At 37.7% G+C, this 12,788-nt stretch overlaps 1 protein-coding gene across 1 annotated transcript; it reads right to left on the reverse strand.

Moving 5' to 3' along the window:
- Positions 1–493: 493 nt before the first annotated feature.
- Positions 494–7,386, reverse strand: gnb5b (guanine nucleotide binding protein (G protein), beta 5b). The gene is made up of 10 exons (XM_026293431.2): positions 7,228–7,386; positions 7,044–7,085; positions 6,322–6,398; positions 5,573–5,705; positions 3,355–3,498; positions 3,109–3,200; positions 2,356–2,404; positions 2,119–2,215; positions 1,859–2,025; positions 494–1,511 (listed from the first exon to the last, which is right to left on the reverse strand). Exons 1-10 carry the CDS (start codon positions 7,384–7,386, stop codon positions 1,500–1,502), a joined length of 972 nt encoding a protein of 323 aa, XP_026149216.1. The 3' UTR covers positions 494–1,499.
- Positions 7,387–12,788: the final 5,402 nt, after the last annotated feature.

Genomic DNA, 12,788 nt, shown 5'->3' on the forward strand with positions numbered 1-12,788 from the left:
CAACGTTCAGGGGATTTTGATAATGTGTTTATCGACAATTGACCTTTGACTGCTGTTAAAAAACACAAAGTGATCTAATCAGTACTGCTTTAAGGACAAACAGTACTGTAAAATGCATGAACACAGAGTAGTCCTACACTTATGTGAATAAAATGACTTTAAAATATTTTACATCACAGAGAAACTGAATGTTATTTTGAAATAATCGCATCTGTATGTATAGCTGTTTCTTGATAATAGATATTTAGCATAAAATGAGCTGAATGTCTGAATTTCAGGGGATACTTATCTTTTATGAATCATATCTAACAGTTCATTTGTTTCGTAATACCATGAAATGAGATAGCACATATTTTAAACTTTCCAAAATTGTCTAATCCATTACAACAAACATCAAGTCTTTATTTATTTTGTCAAAGTACCATAGACAATGCAGAGTGAAAACATTTGAAGCCAGTAATGAAACTGCATTATCAAGAAATGACACACTTGATATTTACTATGATATTTATTAATTGTGTTTTTTTAGGGCTGAGTCTTGCTCTTCCTATAGGACTGTGCTCTGAGCTGCATTAGACTTTTCATAGGAAGGACAGAAAGAAGGCCTGTTATAGTTTGGATGCAGCACAATGCCACCTGGTGGCAGTTAGTGTGACTGAAGAACTGGCCTAGTAACTCAGCATAGTAAAAGTTTGGCTTTCTGGCTCAGCTCGTGTACTTTTACAGCAATAACCTATGTGGTTCAAACAACAAGGTGCTCCAGTAAGTTCAGATAATCACAAGTGCATAATGAAAGTATAATTAGGTCTTGGGATATTTACATGTTTCCTGTGCACAGAATGGGAAAAATGCAAATTTCAGCTAGTGACATTAAATCTAGGTCAACCTCAGTGCTGGGAGGCTGCAGTTGAATGGGGCACAATCAGTTAAAAGCCCTTGATGCCTTTAGTTTTTTTTCTGTAGCTCCACCTGCATGAGGGTTCCAGCAAGAATAAAAATAAAATAAATAAATAAAATAAAACAATAAATAAATACCTCAAACCATCTTCATTTTTCCTCACAAGAAATTCATCTAAGCTGTTGAGGTTGAAGTATCAAGAAATTAAAAAAATATATAAGATGACACCTACATTATTCTAGGCTGCTGTGGTTCTCTCAGCGTGAGAGTGAACCATCGGTGATATTGTCTGTGGAGCTGCATGACAGAGCGGACACATGCTGCGGATTTCTGCAAATAATATTATCTCTCTACACAACCATTTATCATCACATTATTAAAAACAATATAATATTACAACAATATTAGTCTACAGGATATCAATCAAGAAGAGTAGGAATCTATACTTGATTAACTGTTTATATGACTACTTACGCTATATTTATGATACAATGATATATTCACATTCAAAGGAGACATTTTAAGTTTTTATGCAGTGTTGATTTCAGGCTGTCACATAATGCTGGTGCTGTCTTTGCTGGATCCCACTTTAATAAGGGATCTAGGCCCAAATCTGCATGAGAGAAGAACAGTGTAAAAAATCAGCACAACCTAGCTCTAGAAAGATCCAGGTTATCGATATGATCAGAATATACACAGTACTCGAGTATACATTTCTAATTTTTTTATTTTTTACAAAAAAAGACTCAGCTGTTATAATGTGACTTTATGAAAAAGAAAGTCGTACGGCATTATGAATTTACATATAGTGTACATATATAATACATAAATGTTTTATATTTTGTATAACCGATTAGGAAGTCCTGCATGTTACATTGATTAATTTAGTGTGACATGTCACATGTCAGTCAAAACAAATATGACAGTTTTGTTATGCTGCATTGGAAAATTCATGCTTACTCGTAAGGTGTTGTCCCAGGAGGCTGTGCAAAGTGCAGTGCCATCAGGGGACACTCTGACCCTGCTGACGCGGTTCTCATGACCCAACAGGATGGAAACACGATTTCCCTTTAATACGTCCCACACATTGACAGTGTAGTCATTATAACCAGCAAACAGCAGGCGACCTGTGGGGCGTGTGAAAGAGGAAGTATATAAAAATGAGGAAGTCACACGTTTAATGCAAAAATTCAACTAAGAGCTCTTTACACACTGCTTACCACTGAGAGAGAAGTCCACAGAGGAAGCACCAAATATGATACTGTCCTTCTGGTAGACAGCTACTTCACGGTCAGCTCGCAGATCATAGAAACGGCACTGATGAACGCAAACAAACAGGACACGCAAAATTCTTCAACACAGGAGATGAGTGAGAATGGCTTTTTAACAACCTGGCGCAGGACATATGTTATTATAACATCTCAACACAGATAAGCAGGTCATTTGCTGCAACTCACTGTGGCGTCATCAGAAGCAGAAGCAAATGCATCTCCACTGGGGTAGTACCTGAAGACACATAGCCGAGGGTGGAATCAGATGTTCTGCTGCTCTAGTGAGTGATCGGTGTGGTTGATGGTTTATCATTCTGAATAAGAGTAATTTTGCTGCATGAGCAGCATCTCAGGTTGTGCTCTTCCTCTAATCAAAATGTTAAGTCTAATACAATAAAAGATGAAAACTTCACAACAAAAAGAGTTATTCTGAATTATGTTACCTATTGTGCAATTGAACATTTCTGCAATTAGGAACATTTTTGTTCCTAATTGTTTTGTGTGTCTTCTTTTATGAATATTTAGCGAGCTTAATGAACAATCATCCATAAAAGGCTGAAATATAAACATGTAGATTTTCAACCAAGAAATAAAGCATCACAGATGTGCTTGATATTGCTTTGAAATTGAGTAATTTTCTGAAATGGATCATTAGTTTAATCCAGAACTGCAATCCAAATTTTTCACAAACCTGGTCAAATAAAAAAGCTTTAAAATTTATTTTCGATCATTATAATTAAATGCACATTCGGTTATTCTGTGTTTGTTTTAAACCTTAGGGTCCAATAAAGTTAGACTATGGATTTACAGTGCTACCAATGATTTGCTTCTGTGCTAATCCTAAAGTCAGTGCGACTGTAGGACTTGTTCAAAATCTTTTCGTTTTAACGAGGAATAAAAGAAACAGTTTTTTTTTTTAATGGCAGAACTCTGACTCACTTCACACAGTTGATGTCGGACACGTGGCTCTCAAAAGACTGAATGTTCTGTCCAGAGCGCATGTCCCACACACTGGCTTTCTTATCGCAGCCCTGATAAAACACACACACACACACACACATACACACACACATATATGCAAGAGACAAGAAATGCAGTTGCTGGCACTGTTTCAACTCTGAATCTATAGAGAACCATGGTTTAAATTACAAACAGACAAAGACACACTAGCTCTGTCCTTCTCACCCCAGAGACAAACGTGTTTCCAGTCTCAGATGGGGCAAGGTCCAAGGACAAGACATCAGCTGTGTGACCATGGAAACTCTGAAGCAGCTGCCCGCTCTCCACATCCCACAGGGCACATGTTCCATCACCACTGGAGGTCAGGATCTAACACACACATACATACATATAGTACATACAAACATGCACAGTCACATAAACTCAACCAAAACAATCACAAATCATTTTTTAATATGGAAATGTATTTCATGACCCCCAAAAAAGGTGAACTTGGTCCCTTCCTGGAACTTGAACCCACAGTTTTTCATCCATGTGCTTCTTCTCAATTGTCCAATAAAGTCAAAAACTACCAATTAAGTAATCAAAAAAAAAAAAAAAAAAAAAAAAAAACAGCCCCATAATAGACATTATTGGCTTAATTGATGAATATTTAAAGAAAAACAAATAAGTGTCCTAAAACTAAATTCCAGTGTCCAAAGTGAACATTTTCACATCACCAGTGGCCTAAAAACACAGAAAAAAAAACAAAAAAAACGTACTCATGCAACAGCCACAACAAAAGCCAGTCATCAGCACCTCCCCACGCACACAGCAAAACTCTCACCATGTACAAGTACACAAAATGCCGAAATGACAGTTATTCCTCTGATGAAAACAGATTATGGGCACAGACATCAGAGATCCCTGCTGACTGGTGGATTAGAGAGCTCCTACTGGATGACCTCAGGCATGAAAACGTACCACATCCTGCTTGCACTGAGAGGTAGCTCCAGTCTAAACATGAATGCAATTATCAGTAAGCCACAGTTACTGACAACACACATGCACACGCACGCACGGAAAGCTTTGTAAGCCTTTGTATCAGTCTGATTTTGCCTACCAACACCTGCATGCAACATATCAAATAAATGCAGGGGCTTTCCACATCACATGAAAATTAAAGATGAAAATCTTTAAGCACAAAGCCTCACACCTCATAACTCACATCTGTGCAACAGCAAATCTTACATGTGAAAGTGGCTGAAAGCCAGTGCACTGCTTGAATGGTGCTCTTAGTTGGACACGCAACAACACAAGATTGTGTGTCATTGTAACTCTTCTGTTAGCAGACTTTAAGGTTGCCTGAAAATGTGGTGTCTTTTATGGGCTTGCATTATAATGAATAGTAAACGCTCTCTCTGAGCCCTCAGTGTGGTCCAGTGCTTTGTGCTTCCAGCTGGATCTTCATGGTATGAATGCTGTGAGTATGACAGTGTGCTCATATGTCTTTGTGTGGCAGTCATTGTATGTGAAAAGAGATGGGTGCTCCAGTCCTCCCCAGATAAAAGCCACTCAGTGTCTATTAATATACGCAGGAATGTGGACTATCTTGTCTCTTCTCTGCCCCCTTATCTGTGCTGCCATCCACCTCCCCTCCCCTCTTCCTCCCTATCCTCTTCTTACCTCCTGCCCTATTATGCTTCTGTCTTGTTGTGATCCAAAATGTAAGAGATTATTAAAGCCAAATATATGGGTCATTTCCGTTATATTATCCTTTTGATTTTGCCCTTGTGTGTCCTTTTTTCCCTGTTGAGGAGCTGCAGGCATAGCCAACGGACAGAAGCCTAATTTGTGTTTATTTCATTGCCTTCAACAGAGGTGCATCCACGCAAAAGAGAAAAGACTGTAACACTTAGTGATTTAATCGTATGATTTTATCATGAGTATCAAGAGTTGAGAGAGCAAGTGAAGCTATCTGAACAAGTGGCTTGTTGGTTTAGGGGTATGATTCTTTCTTTGGGTGCAGGAGGTCCCAGGTTCTAAATCCTGGCTGAGCCCTTCCTACCAAAACATGTGTTAACACTGACAGATTGGTGGGACTGTCTGTCCTTTACTCTGATATTGGTGGTTTAGTAGCTGAAGAAAATCTTACTGCACTGACTGAAGAGTGAAATATGTCAATGTGAATACTGAGTAGATTTCAAAATACTGAAAACTGGAAGCTGTTACTTAAAAATGTAATTTTACAGCAGCTGCTTCATCTGATGGTGGCCCCATGATGAACTGAACCTCTCTAAAATCATCAGACCCTACATGCACTGCTTTAAAATGTATTAAGAACCCATGTTTGCTTAGTTCAAAAGGAAGAATGCATTTAATATTATGTAAAAGATTTTAAAAATGTCATATACTGCAAATGTAGTTTTTCCACTTTCTCAGAGTGCATTAAACTGGTGCTCACCTGCATGTCAGAGTTGGTGAAGGTGCACCCTGATACATAGTTGGTGTGCATTGCAACTGACTTCTTCTTTGCAGCTAAGTTCTCGTTTTTGTCCAGTGACAGAGGGATCACTGAGCACTTGTTATCCAATCCGCTTTTGGAGAAGATAAAAACATCAGAAGTTCAATAATGTGCCTCATGCCAATGGGGAGACCTTGTAGTCATCATTCACTACCTGAGGTTAATTATTAGTGGATTCTTGTGCAGCGTTTAGGGCAGGGGTCACCAACCCTGGTACTCGAGGCCCGCTGTGCTGCTTCTTTTCCAGGTATCCCTGCCCTACGCACTGCTGTTTACCTGGATCAGGAGTGTTCAGCCAATCAGAGACTGGAAGAGCAGCGATAGCTGGAAAACCAGCAAGACAGTGGGCCTTGAGGACCAGGGTTGGTGACCCCTGGTTTAGGGGATGGAAGGACCCTAAGTGATCCAGGCTGACAGTCAGTACATTGAATTTAATACAGTCAGTACCACTGAGCAGTCAGCAAACATGCATATTCACATTTACTACATGCTTACAGTAATGCAGTGTTACATTTTAATCACAGAAGAAATTAACTCTAGGAAAGGAATACAATTTAAATAAAATAACTTTGTGGTAAAAAAAAAATATATATATATTAATATTTTATATCAACTAATGTCAAAGTTGATAGGTTTCCATTACTGAATAGAATAACGGTGAAAAAAGAAATAAAATTGCCTGTACTCACCCACATGCCACAGCACAACCTGAGGGAGCATAAGCACACGCCATAACCCATGTACACGGCAGGGCCACCCCATGTTCCTGGAACACACACATACACATGTAATGACAAATGATTGTATGCAAAAAAGAGAAAAAACAACTGTTTGTGATACTTCAGTAATGGTAAGAAAAAAGGCATAAGCTATTGGCATACCTATACTCAGAGAGAGTAGTAAAGCTGGATGTGGTGTGTATTACTAGGGATCACACACTCACTGTCACTGCAGGGAACAGAAACCTGATCTTATTTCCATGCAACCTCTTTCTCAGAGTCATCCACCCACTTAACACCAATACATATGGTGAGGAGAAAGTCAGCATCGGACTTTACAGTCTAGTTTCTAGTTCTTATTTCCTGTCCTTGTGATATTAGCACCTTGTGACCAAACAGATGGAGACGTGATATAAAGGTTAAAGAATTATGTTCATAATAAATTATCCAGTGTTGTGACGTCACATGATGCGTGATGTGTACTAAGCTATCCACTCCATAAGTGCTGTTATAAAAATAATCAATTTGTTTGTATATTTGATTTTTTAATCCACATCTAAAAATCGATGTTATTTTTCTTCAAAATATCTAGGCTTAAGGTAAAAATAATTAATTGAATTATTTAAATTAATTATTTAATTTATTCTCATTCATCACTAAGAGGATTTGGCACCACATAGACCTTCACTCACCTTATTAAGAGTGAATGCATCCCAGATAATCACTTTTCCATCCTACAGTACATTAGAGAAAGAAAATAAGCATCATTTAAAAAACCGAATAGAAAATGAACATAAGAAAACATAACACTACAAATAACACAGTGATACACATGCCGTTAGTATAGTGTATCACTTAGAGCTTAAAACTGTATACCTGTGAAGAGCTGACTAGACGGCGTTTGTCTTTGCACCAATCCATACACAGCACCTTGTTCCCATGACCCTTCAGCACCCGTCTGGTCTTTATGGAGAGAGCACCCACCGCATCAACCTTCTCAGCAACCTGGTGCACTGTGGTATCCCCCCCATGCATGCACGCACGCACGCACGCACGCACGCACGCACGTACACACACACACACACACACACACACACACATCAAAATTTGAAATCTTCATTTGCAGTATAACTAGTAACGAGAGCGGTATAATAAATGCAGTGTAGGTACAAGTCCAAGATAAGAAGGTACATTGTTTTATGGTAAAATGTGGTGGAGTAGAGGTAAAAGCATGAAAAGATGATTGAATGGGTTTCAAAACAACCAGAGAGAGTCACAAAAAGACCACGAGTCACAAAAAGACCACAAACACATGCAAAGCCACAACCTTCATGCTGATTTCACCATCACTTTTTAACTTGGTTGGCTTATTCTTATTTAAGAGTGGCTGGGAACTCCTACATGTGTGTGTGTCCATGGGAGGTCCACTACCTCACAATTTGTCTATGAGTGTAAACTAACATAATATGAACAGTAAAATGAAAGCAGTTATGATCTACAGTATGTATATGGTTTTGTAAGGATAAAGCAACTTAGTACATTTATTCAAGTACTGTACTTAAGTACAAGTTTGAGGTATCTGTACTTTACTTGAGTATTTCCATTTTCTGCTACTACTATTTTATAACTTTATTTACTAGTTATTTTCTGGACACAGATATTTAAATCAAAATGCAGTATGATTATAAAGTTTTCTTGATTCACAAGCTACCCAGTACTATATAAAGTATTTCAAATTAAAAGCATATAAGTCTAATTAACATTAGCATCACCTTTACCAGCTACAACATTAAACTGGTGAACACAATAATGCTTCAATAAATATGACCCCAGAAATATAAAATACATATGTTTTGGGTTTTTTTTTACAAGTAGAACTTTGAATGCAAACTTTAACAGAGTATCATTGCACAGTGGTATTTATACTGTTACTTAATTAAAAGATGTAAGTACTTGTTCCACTACTGTTTTCCTCTACACTGACCATCGCTGTGTGCTGAAACGATGCACCAACCATCCTCATGGCACCTGCCCAGTGTTAAATCATGTTTACAGTAAACAATAATGTGCCTCAGTAAAAACAGTGGCAGATCACGTGGGTAAATACACTGTCGCTAGTTACACTTACACTCCGTGTCGTTCAGCTTTCCTCGATCCTCTTCCAGCTTCTTCTTCAAACTCTCGCACTCCCTCTTCAGTGTCTGCAGAGTTTCCCCTCTCTGGAGCTCTTGACAAGCCATCTTTGACAGGAGGAGGGAGAACACAGAGGTAAGAAAAGAGCACGAAGGGACAGGAGCAGAAAACACTGGGAACTGTTGTGGGAATGGGTGGAGGGGGTTGTTGAGGTTTGTTGAGAGTGTCAGTGACGCAGCGGCATGGTCACACTGAGCTCCCACCAGCCCAGTCCTCCACCTCTGCTCCACATTCATCACTCACAGGCAAACACACAGCACTGCTGCAAACACACCTTCTGCATTTGCCTTTGCTCTACTTACTGTAGAGCATTGCCAAATTGTCAGCTTATTGTTTTATATCTCCAATCTGCCCCACTGACAACATTATTTCTTTTTCTAAAAGCAATCACACTCCGCATAGCCAGGGCTATAACGTTAAAGATCATTTCAACATCAGAGTGTGGTTGAATTCCTTGGTTAGTTCCATCAGTCTGATGGTTCAATATCAGGCATCGGGGTTGTTTAAATGATCAGTGCGGAATTACCTAATATAGTTCATGTTAGTTTTATAATCAGTGCATAAATATATTTTATGCTTTGCAATTAACAGCAGAATCAGAAGTCTGTCAGTGAAGGTAAACAGGCTCTTGAATGAACCAAAATTGGTAATGCAACATGGCTACCTCAATGAAAGGAGACCCGCTCACTGTGTAGCTTTAAATGAATCATTTTAAAATTAAGACAATGTTGTCATTGGTATTTTTTGGTGATTACACACTAATGACAACATATTTATAAATACTATTCTAATTCTGCTAAGAGATCACTCTAAATATTACACATTGAACCTTTATGACTACAAATCACCATGACTCCCACACACTTACACCCACAAACATTTCTTTCATTAGTAACATGTTGAGCGTATGCATTCAGCTGAGTAATATCAGGCATAATTAATTAGTATTGAACATTTAAATTAATATTTCTTTTGAATGGTGTTCTATGAGAGAGTGCATGTAACTATCAATTTCTCATAGAATATGCCTGCTAAAAGAGATCTTGCATGGTCCATAGATGTTCTATAGGGAAATGCTCAACATGCAGGTATCACGTATCAGTGGCGCCACCATGTGGCCAGTGACAAATGTCCAAATCTTTGAATGTCCCACAATCTCTTACTCACATATGCTTAAAGAAATATCCTTACACTACATTATCTAGCTTACATACTCTGCAAACTGCAGGGAAATCATGCAACAGCTATTTAGTGATGAGAAATTGATAGAAAGATGTTACGCACCACTTCCACACAGAAGGAGCAGTAGTTAATGGGCTCATTCTTAATGTAGATGTTCATTAAAGGGCTGGTGTTCCCACAGCTGTCACAGGGGCCAAAAGTGGCCGCTAAGAACGTCTGGTCACACATGGCTGCAGATGATCACCAACACGCCTGTGGGAAAAACACACACATGCACGCACGCATGGACGCACACACACGCAGATATTTCCAGATACACAGACTTAAAGAGGGATTCAATCAGCTGGACTACAGGTTGCAAAAAGGTTTGTCTTGACTGAGGCTATTTCAGCTTCTGTTTCATTTGGCCTGTGTGCATGTGTGTTTGAGAGAGAGACACCTAGGAGATAAGTAGCTGATAATCTACTCCAGCCTGATCCTTCTGTGGAGCACAGCTATTCTGGGAACTGCACACACTTCACAATATAAAGCAGTACATGAGAAACACTTTCCAAATTCAAATCACCACTAAATATAATAATTTACATCAATAATCAACATCTAATTTCTAATGCAGGTATTTGGTACTGTAACTTCAACTGTAACGTATTTCTAACTATCAGTTTTTCAATATAAACATAATAGTGTATCTTATGAGACAATTATACGCTAACAGATGTGTATAATTTTTTTTTTCTACTGCAATTTCTTAAAATGTTAAAAAACATCAGTCAGAAAACTGATTATTAAGAGGCTGAAGTTCAGTTATTAGTTCACACAGAAATGCTTCATAGCTGATCATTTCAATTTCCATTTGAGCTCCAGACTTAGTATTTTCAGATTTAGCCGTCAGTAAGAGATAAGTCCACTTGACCATAAGTGGACTTATCTCTTACTGACGGCTAAATCAGATCAAATAGTTTCTTACCAAGTTATCACAAGTCATATACTGTAAACATGTTGCATTCATACAGCAGACTGCACAACTTAATCCCATAAATGAAGACAAAATACACATCGTTAATGGGCTGAATAATATTTCCACATAAACACAATAAATCTGAACTATAAATGTTACCTCAATGATTTTTCTCTCTTTGTGCAGCAGGTATTTGTCCCTGGAGAACGACGTTGAGTTTTCCCACTGAGGATTGTTGGTGATGGACAGAGAGAGCACAGTAAGCTTCTTAGTGTTTAAGCCGCGACGCTCCTCTGCTTTTTACAACCATACCTTCCTACAACATTATAACAAGGTTTGTCCACAGTCTAAACCACTAATAATAACAATAAAAAAATCCAATCCAGTTCTTTCTTGTAACCACATTTTTTGTGTTTAGATGTAAATCCTTTAAATTCAGCTCTGACCACCTGCTGTTTTAAGGTTTTACACTGGTTCTAAAATAGCAGGAACTAGTTTCTTCTCTTTCTAGTTTTCAGCTAATACATGGTCTCTAAGTGTTTTTACGAGTTGAATGAAAGAATCTTAATTTCTTTAAAAAGCGTCTTGATGAGAATTAAATATTAGGAAAAAAAAAAAAAAACTCAGTGGTGAATTCTTTTATTTTACTTTTACAGATTTAACAATTTATTCCAAGTTTCTTAACAGTGAACACATTCACTAAAGCACAGCTACCAGAAACTACAAACAGTCCGGTTTGTCAAATGTACATGTGGGTTTCGAGGGGAAAACATTTTGGTACTGGCTTAAGTATGTTCACACCAGTGCCAGAGCACAGCCGGGGTGATGATACGTCTTCAGTTTTTAAAATGGCACAATCAATGCTAGTGCTGACAAGAACAATGGTATTTTATAATGTCTACATCATATCACACAACCAACTCTCTCCTTGATGCTGAATGAAGGAAAGATTTTTTTTTTTTTTTTCCTGTTTCAGAGAAGCCCAGGGGAACAAGACACTGCAGCTCCACTCAACAATATTGAAACAATGCCTTCCCCACTCTACGCTCTCGATACATCTTCAAGGACAGTCTGAGTCAAGAGATGGCTGGTGCTGCATCAACCAAATGTGCCAACGAATGTGTCTTCTTACCTGTGGCTTGAATTAGCTGATAGTTTTAATGAAAGAGCAGAAAAAAAAAAAAAAAAAAAAAAAAAAAAAAAAAAAAAATCAGTGATTAAGAATAGGAACCATCTAATCAAAACAGGGAATGTGGTAGAGGAAGCTTGCCAGAGGAAATCATATGGAAAAGAAGCTCTTAAATGTGAAGTATTTCTTCTTCTTCAGTCCATATCCATCTATTATTCCTTTGAAATGTTTAAAAAGTGCATTTGACAGCAACCCGCCGTGACCCCAAATGTAGCACAAAAAAAAAACAAAAAACAAATCTAATGAAAATAAAAATGATCACATGTAAGTACATATATTTACTTTACAATGGAAAAATACTGCACTGACAAAATAGAACAATGTCACAACGCTGATGTGTGTGTGTATGTCATTCAGATAAATAATTCAGATAAGGCCTTGTCCACAATGTGCAGCTAAAATCATGATACACTTTAACATTATTCAACATTCATATGGTTGATCAGTTGCTCAAATTACCATCTTTGTCTTCACACTAACCATACTTTAAACTACTCATTAATCCAGACAATACAAAAAAAAAAGAAAAAAAGAAAAGACAGGTTAATCACTGTGGTCCCAATGAGAAGATATGAATATCAAATTATTTTCAAATACAGCTGTAGGACAAAACAACTTCACATACTAATTTCTTTTTACTGCACTTACAATTTGTTGTCATCTGTAGCTTGTTCCTTAGTTCTGATTTATGGCATCACCTTGATAAAATATTTTGATCATGTGGCATGCACGTGTCATTCAACTTTCCATATGAAATAACTTGCAACCTTGAGTGGTTTGGTGCCTCACCAGAACCACTTTAAGAACAAACTTTCAAATAATAAAAATTTTAAAAAAAGGCGCCGAGTCCAGTTTTGGTGATTATTATATGATACATATGAAAAATATATATTATACCAATGTGAATTTAAGTGG

The sequence above is a fragment of the Mastacembelus armatus genome, chromosome 3 (genome assembly GCF_900324485.2).
Source record: "Mastacembelus armatus chromosome 3, fMasArm1.2, whole genome shotgun sequence".
In the NCBI taxonomy this organism is placed as follows: Eukaryota; Metazoa; Chordata; class Actinopteri; order Synbranchiformes; family Mastacembelidae; genus Mastacembelus; species Mastacembelus armatus.